We start from the raw sequence: 21297 nt of genomic DNA, 5'->3' as shown, positions 1-21297 counted from the left end.
CGTTATAGCATTATGTAAACATAAAGCAAGTTTGCATGCCAGTCACACTGCTCTAAGTTAAATCACAGATAATGATAATGTACACAAAAGTGACAAGGATACTTGTTGGGAAATGCTTGTTGTATTAGACCCTGGCAATGAAAACATGCACTAGCAAATCCAAAAGGCCTGGCATTTTGGCTTTGTCAATGCTTGTTTTGTTATTGTTTTTTCAAAACTTGATCTTTGGGAGAGCTTCTGAGCCCTCGTTTATCTTTAAAAAAAAATAAAATAATAATAACAGCTAAAGCAAAAATATTTGTGGTCTCAATAAACGCATATTTTCATCTCAGTCCACAGCACTGAAGGGAACTATTTTGTGTATGGATGTGGTCTTGTGAAAGAGAAGAATGCAATCGCTCACAATGAAGTTGACCAATGGTTGAGATGGTCTGACCTACCGCCCCTTGCTTACGCTGTAGTGGATGGAAGAAAAATGTGAATGACACCAATAACAGACCAATGGATGAAGAGGGCTGTCTAAAAGCCCATTTGTTATACTTATTATTGTGGTGCAATCAAAATGCCTGATGCTATCATTGAGTTACCCCTAGTTTTTGCACCAAAGCATCTCACATGCTTTAGCACAATACCTTCAGACTTCCTTCCCATAGAGACCCACAGCAGAGGGGTACAGGCTTGTCCCAAAACCCTTCATCTCTAAAGGGTTGCCTACCATTTGCTTGAAGCCCAAACCTTCATGTTGTGTGGCTTGCCGGCGCCAGAAACAACTACTACTGGGCAGCACCTAGAGCAGGAGGCTCTGGCTGGTGGGTGCATTGGGGTTACCGGTGGGCATCAAGAGCTTAGTGGTACCCCTAACTGCAAGCCAGCATGGAGTATTTTAAGAATAAACCATGTGTGCCCATACAGCGCATGACCCATTTCCATCCAATTTTTGTTGTTGTTGCTCGTGAGGTGCCCTGTGTGCCAGGGGTAAACACAACTGTGAGTTCCCAATTTACTGTACCATACAGGTTCAAGCTGCATCTCCCCAGCAGAGCCCAGTTAAGCTAAAATGTTTGTTGGGCACCTCGTGTTGCCTTGTGGAGGGGTCCAAGACTGATTTGCCTTCTGTAAATGCACAGATGAGCGAAGCAATGATGGAATGGAATGCTGCCAAAAGGACATTCCTGAGTACAAGATCAGTTCATGGATTTAATTTTCTCCGTGTCTCAGTGTGACAGGTCTCACCCCCTGCAACCCCCTCATTATTCTGACTGCCACATCCTTCTTTTCCAAAGGGTGCCTGGACAGAGGCTCTAACGGGCACTGGGTTTAGCCATCTGCATCTTCACACCAAGGTCTCAATCACGGTTTGGTCCAAGGGGCCCTGGGGCTTATTTTCCAAGTCACCTTCTATATGGAACCATCTTCCTTTCTGGTTGCCTGAGCCTGTGGTGCAGTCAATGAAATACACTTGGATACAGTTCGAGTCATGCTCCCGGAAGTCTATAGTCAACAGTCGTCAATGAGGGGGTGGTGTCTGCTCTTGCCAGCATGGCCATACACACACTGAGGGGTATCCAGCTTAATTCTGTATTAGTGAATACTTTACCTCTCCACTTTTTAGAACTGCCCATTCTAAAGGCATTTACTTGCTCTAAAGCAGTTCTGTTGGGTCAGAGTTCTCTGCATTCATTGCATTTTTAGGTCCCATCTACAGATGGTTATATCTGTCTGTTGCCGAAGACCTATGATCTACAATACACCAAGCGTGCTTTAGGCCAGCCCTTTGCTAGTGATTGGTTGGCCTTCTTCGCTGTCTCATTTCCCTGCCCCTGTTTCAGTAGCTTTCCTCCCTACTCTTGTGTTTGTCCCACTGGAACATTGCTTATTTACCATCCTCTTAGTTGGATGAATTATAGCCTTTCACTGCTGATATGAACCCATTATTTGTATTTATTGTACTCCAAGTGAGTGTGTGCCATTCCTTCCTCGGTCTGTTTTGCTCAGTTACTCACCTCCCACCCATGCTCCCTCTGTTGAGGCCCGAGCCATTCTGCTCATCTGTTGTTCCTCAACCCCACCCTTTCTTTTTTTTTTTTTTTTTTTTTTTTTTAAAAAAACCTTTATTTTCAAAAGTCAGGACACAGCTATTCAGCCGACAACCCGGAGGTTCGGCAGCATCGATATATAGAAACAGAGATGTGTCCCCAGTACCATGAAAGGAGAAGTGCAAAGGTTCAATTTTTAAATAAGCACAAAAACACACAACAAACCCCAGCAAGGCAAGAACACTGAAAGCCCATGATGAAGCCCCCCAGGGGAGGCCGGACCCCACTCATCTAACAATTACATTACAGAGTAAAGAGGAAGAAGAGGGACAGCAGAGGCCAAAAATTCCATAAACCATACTGAGCTGGAAAGAAGGTTAGGAGGAAAGCTGTTCCTCGGGAGGATCCAGATCCGGGGCAAGACATATCCCCCCCCTGTATTGATTCCACCGCCCCCAGACGGCGTGCCACTTCCGGGGGCGGCCTCTAGCGCAATAGACCGTCTTCTCCCTTAACATACTCCAGTCCATATTTTCTTTCCACGCGGTCAATGTGGGGGGCCCCGCGGAGCCCCACAATCGCGCGATATCTCTCTTAGCGACCATATTGCCCAGAGTCACCCATTGGGTCTGCGCCGCATTATGGTCAGTGGGCCCCCAGACATTCAGGAGACAACACCGCGCTTCCGGCTGCATAGCAATGCCCGTCACCTCCCCCATCACTGCATGGACTCTCCTCCAAAATTCCGTGATGACACCACATTCCCAAATGATATGTAGGAAAGTACCCACCGTACCACATCCCCTCCTGCATAGGCCGTCCTCCGAAAATCCCATGTGAACCAGCCTTGGCCCCGTCACATACACTCGATGCAGTATTTTAAGCTGCACCAGCCTCAGACGCGACGGGATCGCAACCTCCTTAGGAGAGGAAACAGCAGACTGCCAATCCTCGTCATCCAACTCGAGGCCATCCCTAGCCCACTGGTCCCTCAACCCCAGAAGCATATCCGCCCGGACGTTGATCAGTTTCTTATAGATGAGCGAAATCGTGCTCTCGGGCATATGGCCATCAAGGACCCGGTCCTCCAAAGGAGAGGACTCAGGCACCTTCTCACCCTCTATGAGGACTGATCGGAGGGCGTGACGCACCTGAATATAGCGGAAAAACTCAGATGGCCCCAGCTCATACTCCTTCTGCAACTCTTCAAAGGACTTCACCCTCCCCTTAATCAGGACATCTCCGACCCTGGAGATGCCGATCAAGTCCCATTTGTCAAAGCCTTTTGTGTGCCAAAGCCTACCCAGTCTCTCAGATTCAAACAGCGGGGTAGCGAGGGTGAGCCTATCCTTCCAGCCCAGCGAGTCAGTTGCCATCTTCCACACTCGCACCGCCACACCAGTGGGCCCCGTAAGGGACGAATCCAGGGACCGCGAATACAACGCCCTGTAATAGTTACCACCACGCAGCAACCACCTGTCCATGGCATACCCAGGGCTGAGGGCAGGGCCATAAAACCCATGATTAATCGCACTCAGCTGGGTGGCCCAATAGTACCGTCGATGTCTGGGAGCGCAATGCCCCCGTCGTACCATGGAAGCGTCAACTTTGCAATAGCTATTCGCGGCCGCCCATCCCAAAGCAACGTTCGTTGGAGGCCTTCGACCTCCCGAAAGTATTTGGTCGGAACCCAGTCCAAAGTATTCTGCAGTGCGTAGAGGAAGCGGGGAAGCGACATCATTTTGAACAGGGCCGCACGCCCAACTAGGGAGAGCGGCAGCCTCCGCCAGCCTTCAACATCCCGCCTCAGGCGTGCCAGGGGGGGGAGCAGGTTCTTCTCATATCGCACAGCAGAGTCCATGGAGATAAAAATCCCCAAATACACGAAACCCCGCTGAGCGACCTGTATCGAACATGTTCTAGGGATCGGGGGAACCTCGCCACTAAGAACATACAAATATGATTTACTCCAGTTGATAACAAGACCCGAGTTCCTACCAAAAGATGTGAGTACGTCACAGACCACTATAAGTGATTTCTTGGGTGAGGCAAGATACAGCAGGATATCATCGGCATAAAGCGAAATACGGTCCTCGTGTTCAGGCGACCATCTAAGGCCCCGTATATCCGGGTGCCAACGTATCCACGCAGCCAGCGGCTCAAGGGCGAGGGCGAACAACAAAGGCGACAGGGGACAACCCTGCCGAGTACCCCTCCCAAGCTGAAACTGAGTCGACGCCTGACCATTCACCACCACACTCGCAAGTGGCCCCTCATACAGCAACCTCACCCAACTCACAAAACCGTGGCCAAAGCCGAACTTGGTCAGCACGGCCCACAAATATGCCCATTCCACCGTGTCGAACGCCATCGTGGCGTCAAGAGACGCCACAATAGCTGGTTCACGCAGTGTGCCCGCCCTGGCGATTACACCATGAAGGCGCCGAAGATTTAACGCCGTGTTTCGGTGCGGGATGAAGCCGGATTGATCCGGGTGGACCAAGTCACCGAGTACCCTAATCAATCGGGTCGCCAGGATTTTAGCCAGAATTTTCGGCTCTGCGTTAAGAAGTGAGATAGGCCTATATGAGGCGCACTTATCTCGGGGTTTGCCCTCTTTGTGTATAACCACGATCGTCGCCAGTCGCTGGTCCAACGGGAGGGTCCCACTCCCCCGCGCCTCCATAAACATGGCGCGCAGGTGAGGGGCGACCCTATCCGGAAATAGCTTGTACAGGTCGACCGGCAAGCCGTTCGGTCCCGAGGCCTTGCCCGAGTTTAACGCGCGGATAGCCCCCGCCACCTCGTCAACCGTTATGTCACCATCTAGATCGTCCCTATCTATGTCGGAGAGACAGGGCAACTCGATATTACGGAGGAGGTCAGTCGAGTCCTCGGGCGGCCTATCCGACACTGAGGCATAAACCCTACAGAAATAGTCCGAGAAACACTGTACAATCCTCTCAGGTTCCACAATCGCCTCTCCCCTCTCTCCCGTCAACTCTGGCACAACTCTATTGACCCGTTCTTTTTTGTCCAGCCAAGCCAGGAGTTTCCCTGCCTTGTCACCAACATCATACAATCGGCCCTGCTGTTCCCTACTGAGGGTCTTAGCGGCGTTCGTCACCAGGTCCTTATACTCAGCTTGCTTCAAGCAAAGCTCATGCAGTGAGGACTCTGTAACCTCCTCCTCCAGCGCTCCCTCCAGAGCCGCGATCTCCTCAACCTGCAGAACCTCGCCATCTCTCCGCCACTTGGCAGCTACTACTAGGGAGAGGGCTTCCCCTCGGAGCACGGTCTTAAATGCTTCCCACAGCGACACTGCCGAGTCCACGGATCCGTGATTATCCTTGAAAAAATTATCTACTTTCTTCACCAGCGCGCTGCGCATCTTGGGGTCTCGGAAATACCACGGGTTGATAGGGGCCACCCTTCCTCCTCCCTCCCGACCTAGATCCAGCCGGATCCACACTGGCGAATGGTCAGATATACCACGCGCCATGTGCCTCGCCTCGGAGACCAATGAGGCATGCGCAGCCAGAGTGAGTAGGTAATCAATCCTGGAAAGACTGCCATGTGCCCCGGAGTGGAACGTGTATTGGCTCTGTGTGGGGTGCCGGAGCCTCCAGCAGTCTATCAGGCCAAGCGTGTTTAGGAAGTCTGGGAGCCACTTCTGAGCCCCCCCTGTGTCTCTGGGCGGGTATCTATCCAGCAGGCCGGAGCCAACAGCGTTGAAATCACCTCCCACCACAAGCATACCCCCCAGGAGATCCAGCAGGGCCCTACCCAGATCTGTGAACGTGGAGGCCTGCAGGGCCGGCGGGACATAAACCGAAACTAAAACCAAAGTTCTTCCTTCCCACCGCCCCGCCACCGCCACAAACCTCCCCCTATCATCAACAATGGTGGAGTCCACCTCAAATGGTAGCGAGGCTCTGACTAGGATGCCCACACCCCTGGACCCAGAGGAGAATCCCGAATGTGCTATGAATTTATAACCCTTCCTATTCAGAGCATAGCACGTATTACCAATAAGGTGCGTCTCCTGCAGCAAGGCGACATCCGGCATTGACCGTTTCAAGTATTGCAAAACAATCCCACGCTTAATGCGATCCCCCAAACCATTAACATTCCAGCTTATAACACTTAGGCCCCTACCCCCCATCCTCAAACGTAAAGAGGCCCACCCCACTCCCGAAGAGCCACCATGGAACAGTCCTGGAAAGAATCATCATGCCTTGCAGAAATAAACCCCCCAACAACAAACCCAAAATCCCAGAAACCCCCCCCACCCTGCACCCCTGCGGCAGCTTACAAAGCCCCCCCAACTTGCAGTGTGCCTGTCGCCCTACAAAAACCCCAAAAATCTACAAAAAGTACCCTAAGGGAGGAAAAGAGCACCCCTCGTCCTCCCGCCGCCCTCCGCATTGACTGCACTCTATTCAAGTCTTCAAATATAGCCAAATCGAGTCAGACCAGCCCCGAAAAATCAGCCCTGCCCATCCCGGCCACTGTCCCCATCCTCGGCAATGTCCTCCCCCGTCCGTCGCCGGGGCAAAGCGTCCAGCCATTCATCGGCCATAACAGGAGAGTCAAAGAAGAACGTCCGATCTTCGTGCACCACACGTAGTCTGGCAGGGAAGAGCATGGCATACTTCAGATCCCTCTCCCGGAGCCTCCTCTTCACCCCCAGAAAGCCCTGTCTCTGCCTCTGCACCTGCTGGGTGAAGTCCGGGTAGAAATTCACCGACGCGTTCTGGAAGGGGACCGGGCCCGTCACCCTCGATGCTTGCAGGATAGCGTCCCGATCTCGAAAATGAAAGAGCCAAGCGACGATCGGCCTCGGTGGGGCACCCACCTTGGGCCTCCCACCCGGCACTCTATGGGCTCTTTCAACCGCAAAGAACTTTCCAAGACCCTTAGGCTTCAGATGATTAAGCACCAAGTCCTCGACAAGCAGGTCAACCGAAGCCTCATCCGAGGACTCCGGGACCCCGATGACGCACACGTTGTTGCGCCTGTCCCGGCTCTCAAAATCCTCCAGCCGGCGGGCGGCGAGATCACTCTCGGTCCTCAGCTTACGAACCTCGATCTGCAGTTCCGTGACCTCATCGGTGAGGCCCGTGGTCTTGAGGTCCAGGGTCCTAACCCGTTCATTCGCTTTGCCCAAGTCCGCACGGATCAGGTTAACATCCACCAAGATGGCATCCACCTTATGCGCCAGGGCATCAAACTGTCTCCCAATCGAGGTCTGCATCCCTTCGAGCGCGCCCATGACGTCCTGTAGTGAGAGCTCCGGGGCCAAAGGCGAGGCCGCCTTCTGGGTGTCCGGCGACTAGCTCGACCCACTCGGTGATCCCTTCTGCAGAGCATAGCGGTCCATACTATTGACTTGGGTATAGGCTCCCCGCCTGGTAGACTTAGCCTTCAGCCGATCCACCTCTGCTTTGCCCGACATGGTTGATACCAAGCAGGTCGGTTCAGATAAGACGGGTCCCTCTCAATGAAAGGAATCAGGGGCGATTTGTACTGCAGTGGGCCACCAGAGTAGCCCGCAGAGCGTCCATAGGGTAATAAAGCCACCAAGAGCTCTCCAGGGGCAGGGCTGACAAAGGGAGAGAAAGCGAAAGTGAAAGGACGGGGACCTCCGTCCGACAGTTCACACCTCGCCTGGCCGTTGTTGTTCAACTAGAAGTCGGGCATCCTGCCAACTCTAGCCCCTGGCATCCCTCGGAGATAGGCCGCAATCTTCCGCCAGGCATAAGTCCGGTTCCCGGTGGGCGATCCGACCGCGGGTAGCATCAATCGCCTCCCTGACAGGTCATCCACACGATGCCATGCATACCGACAGGATTAGAGACAGGATAGTCGACGGAGGGCGCGAGGGTCTCGGAAGCTCAGAGCTCACGCGGCCATCTTGGTCAAGCGCTAGGCTCCTCCCTCAACCCCACCCTTTCACATCACACTTTTTATTAATTTATTAAAAAAAAAATGCTTTGATGCGTGCTCTGTACCTGCATACTGCTCTTAAGAGTAAGTTTCTCCTTCTTTGTATGGTAGTGTGCGCACACTCTGTTTTTTAAAATGTATTTTATTATTACTTTACCATTCTAAAGAGGCAGTCTGATATTTAAGAACGGGAAATAAAGATTTTAAAAATGCCTAAATGCCAACCTGTGCATCTCAACACGAGTGGCCATCTTGGAATGTTTTTTCTTTAGTACAATAACCATTCCAAGATGGACTCCTGTGAGAACAATTGCATCTTAAAGAACAGGCAACTATCTTAGAATATTTTTCTCTCTCCAAACTAGTACAGACAGAGCCAATATCTTTGAAGTCACCCGTAAAAAATTAGACCTATTGACTTTGTCATTGCTTTTAACAAACGTTATTTATTGATGCATGAGTAAAATGAATAAAGTAGCAAGTTGAGTTTATGGGGAACATCTAGGAACCGGCATGCAGAGATAACAAAAGCGAACCCAAATACAAAGAAATAATAGGAGACTTCCGACTAGCAACCTTCTGCAAAATATATTAGAATAAATATTTTCATTAACTGTGAGTCACTGGGTAATTCGCAGACTTACTGTCTAAATGGAATTTTGCAGCTTTACTCCGCATCCTGTTTAATCCCCTATCTGCCCCCCCCCCCTTCTTGTCCTTTGATCAAGCAGCCTCTTTCGCGGAAATACTCCAGCTACTGTTGTGCTATTCCCTTCGGAATTGTAATGTCTCATTTCCTACAATGTATAAATATTTCAATTATCGAGTATTTCCTCGTAGGGGCTGCGGTTTACGATTACAAGCTGCTAAATATCCCTCTGAGCAGGGATGGTCTGGAAATGAAAACAGGGCCCCAGTGGGGTAACCAAGCCCCCTCTGCACAGTCAACACACAAACACATACTGCATAAACACACACACACACACACATACCATTCCACTACTCAACACGGTTACCACACATGCAGGAGCGTTAAGGCACACACATAAACCCACATACAATCCAAGTTTCATATAGACACACGCATGGGTACATACATACATTCAGACTCCCCCACACACACGACTACATCTAGTCGCTCACGTACCCACACACAACCACAACACTGTAAGCGAGCACCACCTACATACACATTTACCACATCCACAAAGTGCTTCTGAGACAGCACCTCCACACAAATTACAGCACTGTACAGCCACCTCACGCGTGCGCCCTACACACAAACAACCCCACTCGCAACTACAGAAATCTACAGCCACCACACGCAACCCATAAACAGCATTATTCTCACCTATAGACAAGCACCGCCACACACGAGACCAGCACTAGTTAAAGCACTACGGTCACCTCATACACAATGATAACACACAGTCCTCACTGCACTCGAGCACACCCTACAATCATAGCATACAAACTCCATTGGCACAATTAAGGACAGGCTAACACCGCACACATAGAAACGCAGCAGTCTACAGTTCAGTTTGCATGCACATACACCACAACCTGCATACAGTTGCAGATACATACACACCACACACAAACGCACCGCATGCATCCCACTTTCATCACACATTTCTCAAAAGCGTCTCTCCCATCGCTGTCATTGAAGCGCATAGGCGATATAAACAGCGCAATGAGGCCGCTGGAAAAGTGTCCTGCGCGCTATATATAGAACGTTAAATGTGGCAGTGTCCTCTGGATGGGGTGACCGCGTGCTCTCCTGGGGAGTCAAGGCCTAGTTCCTGGTGCCACCCGGGCGTGGCAGAACTACTGTGAGCGCCGCACCCTCCTGCCTCTCTTGGTCCGGGCTAGGTTGGGCTGGGTCCCCTTCCCGGAACCCGTCTCGGTGCCGGCCACTTACAGACCCACGTGACCCCGCGGTAAGTGATTTCTATTAGTGGCTGGAGTGTGGTGGCACCTGCTAACCTTCCTTCCGCCTCCTGGGGAGAGCGGACTGTACTAATGGGGGTGGAGCAGGGGCAGGGTCGGATTGGGATCACAATTAGGACCAGGCACTCCCAAAAAACTGGTCCACATTCCTGGATCAAGCCCCTTCGCGAAACAGCGTTTGGCCAGTTTCATCAGGCTCATTTTTAGAGAAATGTTTGATAAATTATGTATTTTACAGCTCATAGAGCCAGAAACATTGGTGAAAACTAGAAGCCCTACATTTTGGCGGGGCGGACGAAGTTAAATAAAGTGGCCCAAAGGCCAGAACTCCTGATATGGCTATGTTTGCCACCTGACTGTTTTTTTTAACCAGCATTACCAGTATTTTAATGCCCTTGCCAGTACGAAAATGAAGAAAAACACCTAAAGCTGGTATTTTCTCCCCCGGTCGATATGTACTTTAAAGTTTGAACAGTAAACGTAAGGGAAAAGCAGTTTAAAATGTGGTCTAAAGCTTCTTTAATGATCCGTGACTGATGGTTAAAACTAAACAAAGGAATAAAAGCCATGTTAAGAAGGAATACAGACTTTTTTTAATTATTGAATAAAGAAGCCTCTCTCATTATTAAGTTCCAGCCTTTGCAGATTCTTAAAAAATGAGCAAACAGAAGGGTATGTTTTTTTTATTGTAGTTTTATATAGCATAAACTCTGCCAAAGGGGGCAATTATATGAGCACCAGTTACATTACAGAAGATCAAATTCATTTTTATTTTAGGCCTTGCGAAACTAAGTCATTTGCCCAGAATCACCGGATGTTGAGGTGAGGCTGGGACTCAAACCTATTTCCATAGTTCCACATTTGGCAGCTCTGACCCTAACATTTTATTACCTACATTTTCCGCTCTGGGAAAGGTGCTTCACGGTGAGGTTTACGCAAACATACACCCCACATTCCCACCCCAACCACCAAGGCCTGAAAGACACTGTAGCCGAGGTGCCAACGACAGGCCCTCAGAAAAGCCATTCACTTACTCATCCCAGCCCAGCCTACTGTAGCCTCAGGGTGATGGTCTGGCAGGGGAGGGGTAAAGAAAAGCACAGAGCTGCTGCTGCTCCAGGGGAGCCGAGGTGATAATGGCCCACAGCAGGGGAGTGGGATTGTGCCTCTGGGCGTCTGCAATGGCCCCAGGGGAGGCCGAGATAAAGTCTGCAGTGAACAGACAGAACAATATTGGCCTAGCGACGCTGCTGAAAGCAACTGCCTCAGAGCCCCCTTGCTCATGATGCTCCTTCCCCACCGCACCCCACCCCTACAGTGGCCTGGTGGGGAAAACAATAAGGCTCTGCTGGCCGGTTGACAAAAATCGTCCCACTGGTGACCCTTAGGTACCGGCCCATCGGCCAATGCCCGCCTGCCCGCCTTCCCAATCTGATGCTGAGCAGGGGCACGCCGAATCTGCCATGCCCAGTGCGAGAAATGGAAATCTAGAAGTGCAAGTAATCCGTGTCCCAGAGTAGCCGTTTGCTTGTCTCTAATGGTACAGGCCTCTTCCTTGTCCTGGAGCTCGGGATGTGGCCCAGTGTTCCTCTTAAGCGCGTGGAGAATGGAGCTTGCTTGTCTCCGACGGCACTGAGTTGGCCTCCTGCTCACCTCATGTGTTACAAAACACGTGTTCTCGCCATGGTTCCTACCTAGTGGCAGGGTGATCACCTGTGCTGCTGAGTGACACCCCCGCCCGCACCGGCTCGGCACCTGTGGTGATGGCCCCCAGTTACTACAGGACACCCGTATAAAAAGTGAGAGCTTGTGAAGAATGGTGTGAGAACTACCTTTGGGTGAAGTTGAAAGGTCAATCAATCAATCAGGGAATTGTGAAGCGTGCTACTCACCCGTGAGGGTCTCAAGGCTCTGGGAGGGGGGTGCAGCTCCAGGTCAGCCGAAGAGCCAGGTCTTGAGGATCTTCCTGAAGTTGTGCAGAGTAAGGGAGTATCTGATGTTGACCGGGAGCTCGTTCCAGGCCTTAGCCGCGATGTAGGAGAAGACTCTTCCACCCGCTCGGGTTCTGCTAGGGTGAGGTTGGTAGAATGGAGGTTTCTTTTGGGTACGTGGAAGGAGACTTTTTCGTTAAGGTATTTGGGTCCAGTGATGTGTAGAGATTTGCAGGCGTGGGTAAGTAGGTTGAAGGTTACTCTCTTCTCGATGGGGAGCCAGTGGAAGTCTCGTAGGTGTTGGGTGATGTGCTCATGTCGCGGGATGCCGAGGACGAGTCTGGCCGCGATTTTCTGGATGGTCTGGAGTTTGTGTAGCAGGGACTTGTTGATTCCAGCATAGAGGGCGTTTCTATAATCCAGTCTGCTTGTTATGAGTGCATGGGTGACGGTACTTCTAGCTTCGGGGGGGATCCACTTCAAGATCTTGCTAAGTATGCGGAGGGTGTTGAAGCAGGTGGAGGTGACGGCGTTGATCTGGTGGGTTATGGTGAGGGAGGAGTCGAGAATTATGCAGCGGTTCCGAGGGTGGTCCATGGGGGTGGGGGGGGGGTTGCCGAAGGCAGTGGGCCACCAGGTGTTGTCCCAAGCTGAGGAGGTGGGGCCATTACGAGGACTTCTGTCTTCTCCAAGTTTAGCTTCAAGAAAGCTGCTGCTCATCGAGGCTTGGATGTCTTTCATTCCTTCCTGGAAGCTGAGTCTGGTGGCTTCCGGGTCCTTTTTGAGGGAGAGGATGAGCTGGGTGTCAACGGCATATGATATTATGCTGAGTCCATGCTGTCTGACGATGGTGGCGAGGGGAGCCATGTAGATGTTGAACAGCGTAGGACTAAGCGATGATACTCCGCAGTTGCTCTCAGTGGGTTCGGAGAGGAAAGGCGGGAGTCTGAACCTTTGGGTTCTGCCGGCGAGGAAGGGTCGGAGCCAATCGAGGGTGGTTCCCTGTATGCCTGCGTCATGGAATCTGGCTGCGAGAGTGTGGTGGGAGACGGTGTTGAAAGCTGCGGAGAGGTCTAGTAGGATGAGGGCCACAGTGTGTCCATGGTCAAGGAGCATGCAGATGTCATCTGTGGCGGCGAGGAGGGTGGTCTCGGTGCTGTGGTTGCTGTGGAATCCGGATTGGGACTAGTCGAGGATGGCGTTCTCTCCGATGAAGTTTGTCAGCTGGGTGTTGACGATCTTCTCGGTGACTTTGGCTGCGAAGGGAAGGAGAGAGATGGGTCAGTAGTTTTTCAGGTCCGTCGGGTCTGCAGAGGGTTTCTTGAGGAGGGGCTTGACTTCTGCGCGTTTCCAGTTGTCGGGGAAGGTGCAAGATTCAAATGTGGAATTGATGGTGCTCTGTGGAAGATGTGCGATGGGCAGGGGTCCATTCAGGCTCCTCAGTGAATGCTTTTCATGGTCGTGGTGGTATCTTCGGTGGTGACCGGGGTCCAGGCGGTGATGGTGGGTTGGCTGTTGTTGCTGGAGGAGAAGGTGGTTTCTGGAGTCTGTTTCCTGAAGTTGTCGTAGAGGGCCCTGATTTTCAGGTGAAAGTAGGAGCCGAGCTTGTTGCAGAGGTCAGGGGAGGGTGTGTCGTTCGTAGCTTCACTGGGGGGGTTTGGCGAATTGCTGGATGATGCTGAAGAGTTCCTTAGAGTTGCTGAAGTTGGTGAAGATTTTGTTCCGGATGAAGGTCCTTTTCGTAGATCTTATGAGTTGGTGGTATTCTGTCATGGTGTTCTTGTAGCTGGTCTGGTCTTCAGTGGCTTTGCTGGCTTTTCATGTACATGGAGCCACCTCAGTGGCCAGGCTGTCCCCAAGACCATCCGAGACGATAGTGCCTTGTTATCCACACTACCCATCCTTATTGGCTATGATGAGGATCCGCTTTCTATCTAAATTCAACGCCTCAAGTCTCACTCACTGGGGTTAAGTCTCACACCTTGGAGCACAGTCTCCATCTTAGCCGGTCCCTATGATGCCCATTGACCCATAGTGACCTCTTTGAGTCAAAGCAGCCCAGGAGGGATCACACCTGTAGTCCTTAAATAAGGTCCCATAACAGCATGGTACACACAACTTGAATTTCTTATTCCGTTATTTGAAACTCATTCCAAGCAGTGTAATGCACTTGAATTGTCATTGATACAATCTCCAGAGATCATGTAAATTAAACTTAATTCATTTTTATTTTTTAAAGCTGTTAACAGTTAGGTGCTGCCTCTGTTTCACCTGGGAAAACCTCTTTTTTTGTTTTTTTTGTTTGTGCTTTAATATTATTTAAATTTGTGTTGGTTTACCAATACCAACCCTCTTGCTGTCAATCAATGTAAATTTGTTTCTTAACAATTGTGCTGTTTAGCCATTGTTTGGTTGCGTTGTGTGTACAGTAGTTTACAAACTCTGACACAGGAAGCAACATCAGAGGGAGACTGGAAATGCATTTTGCCCTTCTCTTATCATTGGCTGACTGGTTTCTAACTTGCATCTGCTTGCTTTCTATTTGCTGGTTTTATTTGTTTTAGTCTGTCCAGCTTGAGGTCGTCCCTACCTTGGAGCATTGCCTATTTACTGTATTCTTCTAAGTGCTCATTTTTGTTAAACAGGCCTTTAAATCTTGGTCTTATCTTGTCACATTTGCTGCAAATTCAAAGACTGAGGTCAAACGTCAGTCTCTGTCTTCTGAGGGATCTAGGTGTTTACTTTTCTTTCTCTGACTTCAAAGTGAGAGGATTTATGTGACCACCTTTCTGTGTAAAAAGTCTTATTTTCTATCACACAACAACATTTACATGTCCAAGTGAGCTGTGCAGATATTTCAGAATATATCAGAATTAGGAAATCACAACGGAAGCACATTTTTTTAAATTCTTAATTGCGGTGGAAACAAATATTTTAATACAATCAAAACAAATTAATACACTAGGCGATGATATTTCCACACATTCGCGTTTGTGTGCTGTATACTTTAGCAGTAAAACCGAATGTAATGGTCATTTCAATTGAAAATGTGTTGTCTGTAATGCCAGTGCACTACCACACCATGCATTCTCCACTTCGCTCTACGCCCTTCCACACCACTCCATTGTACGCTGCACCACTCTATGCCACTGTACTCTACTCTGTCCCACTCTAGTCTACACTCTGCGTCACTGCACTCTAATGTGCACCTCTTCACTCTAATGTGAACCATTTCACTCTATACCTATCTACTCTACTGTGCACTACTTTAGTTTATGCCAACGGAATCTATGCCACTTTACTTTGTACCACTGCATGCTTCGCCACTGCACTCTACACCACTTCAGTCTAGGCCACTCTACTCTGCACTACTCCACTCTGTGCCACTCTGCTCTGCAACACTACACTGTACACCAATGCACTCTACTCTGTACCACTCCACTTTACACCAAATCACTGTATGCCACTCTAATCTACTCTGCACCTCTGCATTCTACCTCACTGCACTCTATGCCACTCTACTCTACGCCACTCCACTCTACACCTCTTCACTCTACTCTGAAACAATCTACTGTACACCACTACACCCTACCCTTCTGCAGTCTACTCCACTCTATGCCATTCTCCTCTATGCCACCGCACTCTACGCCAACACACTCTGTACTCTACATCAGTCTACTCTAAGCCACTCCACTCTACCCAGCACAACTACACTCTACCCTACACCACTCTACTTCACTTTACTGAGAAGTAATCCACTCTATGGCATTGCAATCTACACTGCATCACTCCACTCTATGCCACTCTACTCTAAACCACTGCACTCTACACCAATCTACTCTACTGCACTCTATGCCACTCTACTCTGCACTATTGCACTCTACACCACTTTACTATACTCTGCACCATTGTGCTCTATGCCGCTACAACCTTCATCACTGCACTCTGCACCGCCGCTATCTGTGAAACTACTCTGCAACACTGTTCTCTATGCCACTGCACTGTATGCCACTCCACTCTACGCCACTGCACTCTACACCTCTCTACTCTGCAGCACTCCACTCTGTGCCACTTTATTCTGCACCACTACTCTAGGCCACTGCACTCTGACACACTACTCTATGCCACTCTGCTCTGCTCTAGTCTGTACCACAGCACTCTACGCCACTGTACTCTTTGGCACTGCACTCTATGCCACTCTACTCTGTCATTGTACTCTATGCCACTCTAGCCTACTCTGCACCACTCTAATCTACTCCACTGCTTTCTACGATGCTGTAATATTCCACTCTACGACACTCCACTGTGACACTTCACTCTATGCTACTCTCCTCTATGCCACAAACGTTAAGCCATGTTGAACAGCTGCCATGATGGTGTTCAACATTGCTAAAACACATTGTCAAAGCCAGTAGCTCTTGCATAGGCAAGACCTATTGTTTTTGCCAATGCTTGTATTGCAGTGGCTTTCCATTCTCTTTTTAAGGTTGCCCCTCCCTTGGAGCATGGCTTCCACCTGATTGTATGACTTGTCCTTCCACTGCTTACATTCAGGGAACTGCTTTTTTTCGCTCAACACTCCATGTGAGAGTATGGTTTTGCTTACTCTCCCTCACATGCTGGTTCCCCACAGAAGTTTTCTATTTTGCTTGTCTGTTGGTTCTCCAAACCCTCCTCTGCTGCGTCCGCCTCCCCCCCCCCCCCCCATGTTCTGTGTTGCTTGTCCTTCCCCATACACTCAACTTTCTGGCTTTTCTATTTTTGAATTTAAACTCGTTGCCCACCCAGATCCCTGTTTGCTCACTGCTGCCACCACTCACTTGTCCAACCCTCCCACTGCCCTGACTCGTTTAACAAGAACCAAAAATCTTAAAATCTTTTTTTGGAGAGCAAGACAGCTACAGATTGAAGCTTGGCCACTCATTGAAAAAAAAAATTGTTGCAAGATGGGCGTCTGCCATCTTAGAACAGTGAATAAAAACAAATACAAAATGGCAACCACATCATGACGCATTCATGCGTGCTTGATGACACTGGGGCTCTCGAGCACCATGATACAGACGGGCACAGTTGTAATAAGGTATTCATATTTTTTTTACTGTTTCAAATGTTATATTGATCATAAAATAAAGGAAAACCCAAATAGGAAAATTGTCAGGAAAAAATTCAAAATTAGATGCATGAAGAGTTTTGATGGGTAAATCCGGCAGAAGTTCGAAATATTTGATCCGTAGGAAAAATATATTCTATTTATAAACGCGTGCTTTCCCTTTTAAACCTGAACTGTTTTCCAGCGCCCTGAAAACATCTTAGGTCGTAATCTCTGTAATGCCAGCGCTGCTCGCTTCTTAATACATTTCTGACCTTCTAATTGGAAGCAGAGGTTTATATTCCAACCAAGGCCTGGTGTTCTGCTCCGTCACCACATCTGGGAAGGGCCGCCCACGGGTACTGCACGCGTTGGGCCAAGGGAGAAATTCTACTGGAGAAACTGTGCTGTAGAAATTCTACCGGGTTTTAAAAGCACAGGGGGCATGTGGTGGCGGGAACTGCCTGGAGCCTGCCATTATGTGGAGTGTGGATGGGAGATGTATGTGGGGTAAATATGCCTGTAGTAACCTCACATTAATCTTGCGCTCTTTAAATACCAAGGTGTATAAACATGGGTCTCTGCAGCCTGTGCTGCAGGGCACTCTAGCTGGGCCAGGTTATTCGCATGGTTGGGCAATTTTGGGCACTTGCCCAGGTTGCTACAAGGGCCAGTGGTGCCAGACTGTTCATACAAACTTCACCTTTGTCCACCTAGCTTCGGGAGTGGGCTAGCAAAATACCACTTTTCCTAGAAGGGGACAAATTCTTCAACCAGCCCTCTGCGTTAAAGGACTTTAGAGTGCTGGGGAGAGGGTAAACTTGATCCCGGGCGAGCTGGGCGAGTTCCATGTCCTCCACGGGGTTGTTATTTGACTACTCAGCACAGCTGCGACTTTACGATCCCAATCCGAAGTCGCACGCAAGCATCCAATTTTGGAGATGGTAACTAGAGCCTCCATTTTGTTTAGACTGGGCTTTTGCCTTGACCATCACAGGGCCCTTACCTGTTTGACGGCTCATGAGAACCCCACATGCTGCTGTGGGGCCCCAATACAGCTAGCATCACTGTTTCATCATCACCCTCATCCCAGGGGTTCCAGATACTCATGGCACCTCTAGTTTGATGTCCCTCCCAAATCACTCAAGAACTTGCCAACATAATATGCCCATGTCTTCTGTAGGTCACTCTATGCATTGTGTAATCATGTCTATGGGTCTTTAATTCACATTGTGCCCCCATTTAAATAGCCCCCATATATTGGCAGGTTCGTATAATCATAAATCAAAAACATTAAATTAAATTTATTTTATGGAAGTGTTTTTGTTTAGTACAATTATTAGTATTCTTTTAAATTTGTGCTACATACGCCACGGTTGGTTATTATCGCGAGTTGCCCGTCGTGGAGGTTTTTACTCCCTTACCCATTAACACGAGTAAGTGTTGAAAATTTGTATCGCAGACTTGACAATTAAAAGGCCTCTGGATGGTCTGATCCACCGTCTACAAAATCGATGAAAAGTTATTTAAGTCTTAAGACGTGATCAGGAGTTTGCAGACGGGTTTCGACCCACTCCTGGGCTGACTTAACAACGCCGGCCTCTTGCAGATTTCATGAGTTGGATCACCTGTAACTGATCTGATGTTGACCAGTGTCACCTATTTTGGAATTAAAATGTTTCCTTTCAATGAAACTCAGTTGCTTTTTATTTTTAATGGCGTGTTTTACGATCTTGTATTTTTAGTTCCTGTAGAGCATGGTGAGTTAAATGCTAACGGCTCATGTTCCCCGTGTAGACTTGCATGGAGACGCGCAGCTTCTCTGGAAGGGGGAGGCGGCTGATTTTGGGATACTACAGTGGATGCCTGCCGGACAGTGCTCAGCTTGTGGCGTCACTCTCCAGAATGACCAAAATCTCCATAATATTTGATAGCGGAATATAAAACAGATCAGGATTAATAACAAACTTTGCACGGTAGACTTACTCAGAATAAATTTAAAAAAATAAGAAAATTAAGAAAAAAAAGAAAGTAAGACATTTTGAAATACATAAAGTAAAGGCAAATCTGGAATAAACATATTGTATGTAAACTAAAGACAATTAAAGCATCGGTGCACAATGCAGGTTTATGCGGATGAAGCCTTCCTCCACCTATGTTGAATACCAATTAGCAAGACCAACCAGCAGCCTTATCACAGTGAGCCACTAACAGAGGAAGCAACTTTAAAATCCCATCTCCTGGTCGGTCCACACGGCTCCTGCCAACCGCAAAAGTGCAACTCCTCTCAGCTCCTGTTCCATAAATACCTATTTCGATCCCGATGCACCATATTAAGGTTTGCAGAACTTGGATTGATTGCATTAGCAAAGACATGAGTGAGTGCTTCAAGTCCTTGGGGAGCGATGGGGCAGATTGGCTGGCCCGAAGCCCGGCTGAGCCCTAGATGATAAATTTACAGACACATTTGAGCCTTGCACATGGATCCGTACAGTCCACGATCTCTGTAGCCAAGAACGCTGAGGCATGGTCATGTGATGCCTTCTGGCCATTCATACGGTGTATTACCAGGAGTTTCACACTTTAGTTTCCCTCCCTAATTCCATGTTTGTTATTTACCACCCTTGTCTTTTCAGTCTTACCTGTTGCCCCCACCATCTTTCTTCCCATCACTCCCTTTATCGTGTTATTTCCCTTGTTTCATATTGCTTCTGTTCTACTTAACCTCACTTAATTTTCCCCTTTTCCCTCCGTTTACTTGTTTTCCTTTTTTCTCTCTCTGCCCTTTTATTTTTGTGTCCCTAACTCTCCCACATGTGCTCCTTTCACCTCTCTCTCTCTCTCTCTCTCTCTCTCTCTCTCTCTTCTCTCTCTCTCTCTCTCTCTCTCTCTCTCTCTCTCTCCTCTCTCTCTCTCTCTCTCTCTCTCTCTCTCTCTCCTCTCTCTCTCTCTTCTCTCCTCTCTCTCTCTCTCTCTCCCTCTCTCTCTCTCTCCCCTCTCTCTCTCTCTCCCCTCTCTCTCTCTCTCTCTCCCCCCCCTCTCTCTCTCTCTCCCCCCCTCTCTCTCTCTCTCTCTCTCCCCCTCTCTCTCTCTCTCCCCCCCTCTCTCTCCTCTCTCTCTCTCTCTCCCCCCCCCCTCTCTCTCTCGCTCTCTCTCCCCCCCCCTCTCTCTCTCTCTCTCTCTCTCTCTCCCTCCCTCCCTCCCTCCCTCCCTCCCTCCCTCTCTCTCTCTCCCTCCCTCCCTCCCTCCCTCTCTCTCTCTCTCTCTCTCTCTCTCTCTCTCTCTCTCTCTCTCTCTCTCTCTCTCTCTCTCTCTCTCTCTCTCTCTCTCTCTCTCTCTCTCTCTCTCTCTCTCTCTCTCTCTCTCTCTCTCTCTCTCTCTCTCTCTCTCTCTCTCTCTCTCTCTCTCTCTCTCTCTCTCTCTCTCTCTCTCTCTCTCTCTCTCCCTCCCTCTCTCTCTCTCCCTCCCTCCCTCCCTCTCTCTCTCTCCCTCTACTTTTCTTGCATTTTGTAATCCAGTTTGCTAAATTGTTTACCAGTGTTTAATCAAACCAGTGAAATACCACAAATGTATGTTTACACATGAAAACAAATAAAGCATTTCACCCCTGAAGGTGGATGTAACTTGATCTCAGTTATCATTTTTTTGCTTGCTCTTGAATTTAATAGCATTGCACCGGCTCACATCCTATTTGACACTCACCAGCTATTTCTCTCGCTCTCTCTCTTTTACCAATGTCCAGGCGCCATGATTCCGGTGGGCCGAGTTCAAGCAGTTCACCGAGCAGCAGCCGGCCTTCAAGGTGCTGAAGCCCTGGTGGGACGTGCTGGCCGAGTACATCACTGTCGCCATGCTCATGATTGGAGTCTTCGGCTGCACCTTGCAGGTAAGAGCCGCACACGTTGGGCAAGAACCTCCAGGGTTGCAGCCTTCAAGGGTGATTCAGGATATTTGCTGTCTTGGGCGAGATGACATTTTGGCTGACCGCCTAATTAAAGATTTTTTTTTCAGATTTGGTGGTGGCCGTGCTGCTTGGTGTCCTAGGCTGTTGAGTGTAATCCCCTAATAGAGGAGCATCCTTGGCGGTCTGTTATAACGTTATTCAGAGATTGGCATAGAGTGTAAACACTCTGAGCGCCTTGAGGCCATCGCCAAGGTCAGGGTGCTAGAACCAGGTGTCATTTTACAAGAATGCACCAGTAGTTGGCCTGCTCTGATTTCCACGGTATTCGTCTGAAAAGGACCTTGTAGAAGAGACACTCTCCCAGATCTGTCACTGCAAATCCCTTTGCAAGACTTGGCCACCACCAGTGGAATATCCCACACCTGGATATACTGTCCT

At 49.2% G+C, this 21297-nt stretch overlaps 1 protein-coding gene across 1 annotated transcript in view; it reads left to right on the top strand.

Moving 5' to 3' along the window:
- LOC146856226 (volume-regulated anion channel subunit LRRC8E-like) overlaps positions 1 to 21297 on the top strand; it is a 169791-nt gene that overhangs the window by 102058 nt on the left and 46436 nt on the right. Inside the window, exon 2 of the mRNA XM_085654288.1 lies at positions 20698 to 20841. Coding sequence (XP_085510414.1) covers positions 20806 to 20841 — 36 coding nt within the window. The 5' untranslated portion in view covers positions 20698 to 20805. The remainder of the gene's footprint in view (positions 1 to 20697; positions 20842 to 21297) is intronic.

This window comes from Triturus cristatus, chromosome 4_1 (genome assembly GCF_964204655.1).
Source record: "Triturus cristatus chromosome 4_1, aTriCri1.1, whole genome shotgun sequence".
Taxonomy (NCBI): domain Eukaryota; kingdom Metazoa; phylum Chordata; class Amphibia; order Caudata; family Salamandridae; genus Triturus; species Triturus cristatus.
The sequence above is the reverse complement of the archived record's forward strand: the minus strand, read 5'-3'. Positions and strand labels throughout refer to the sequence as shown.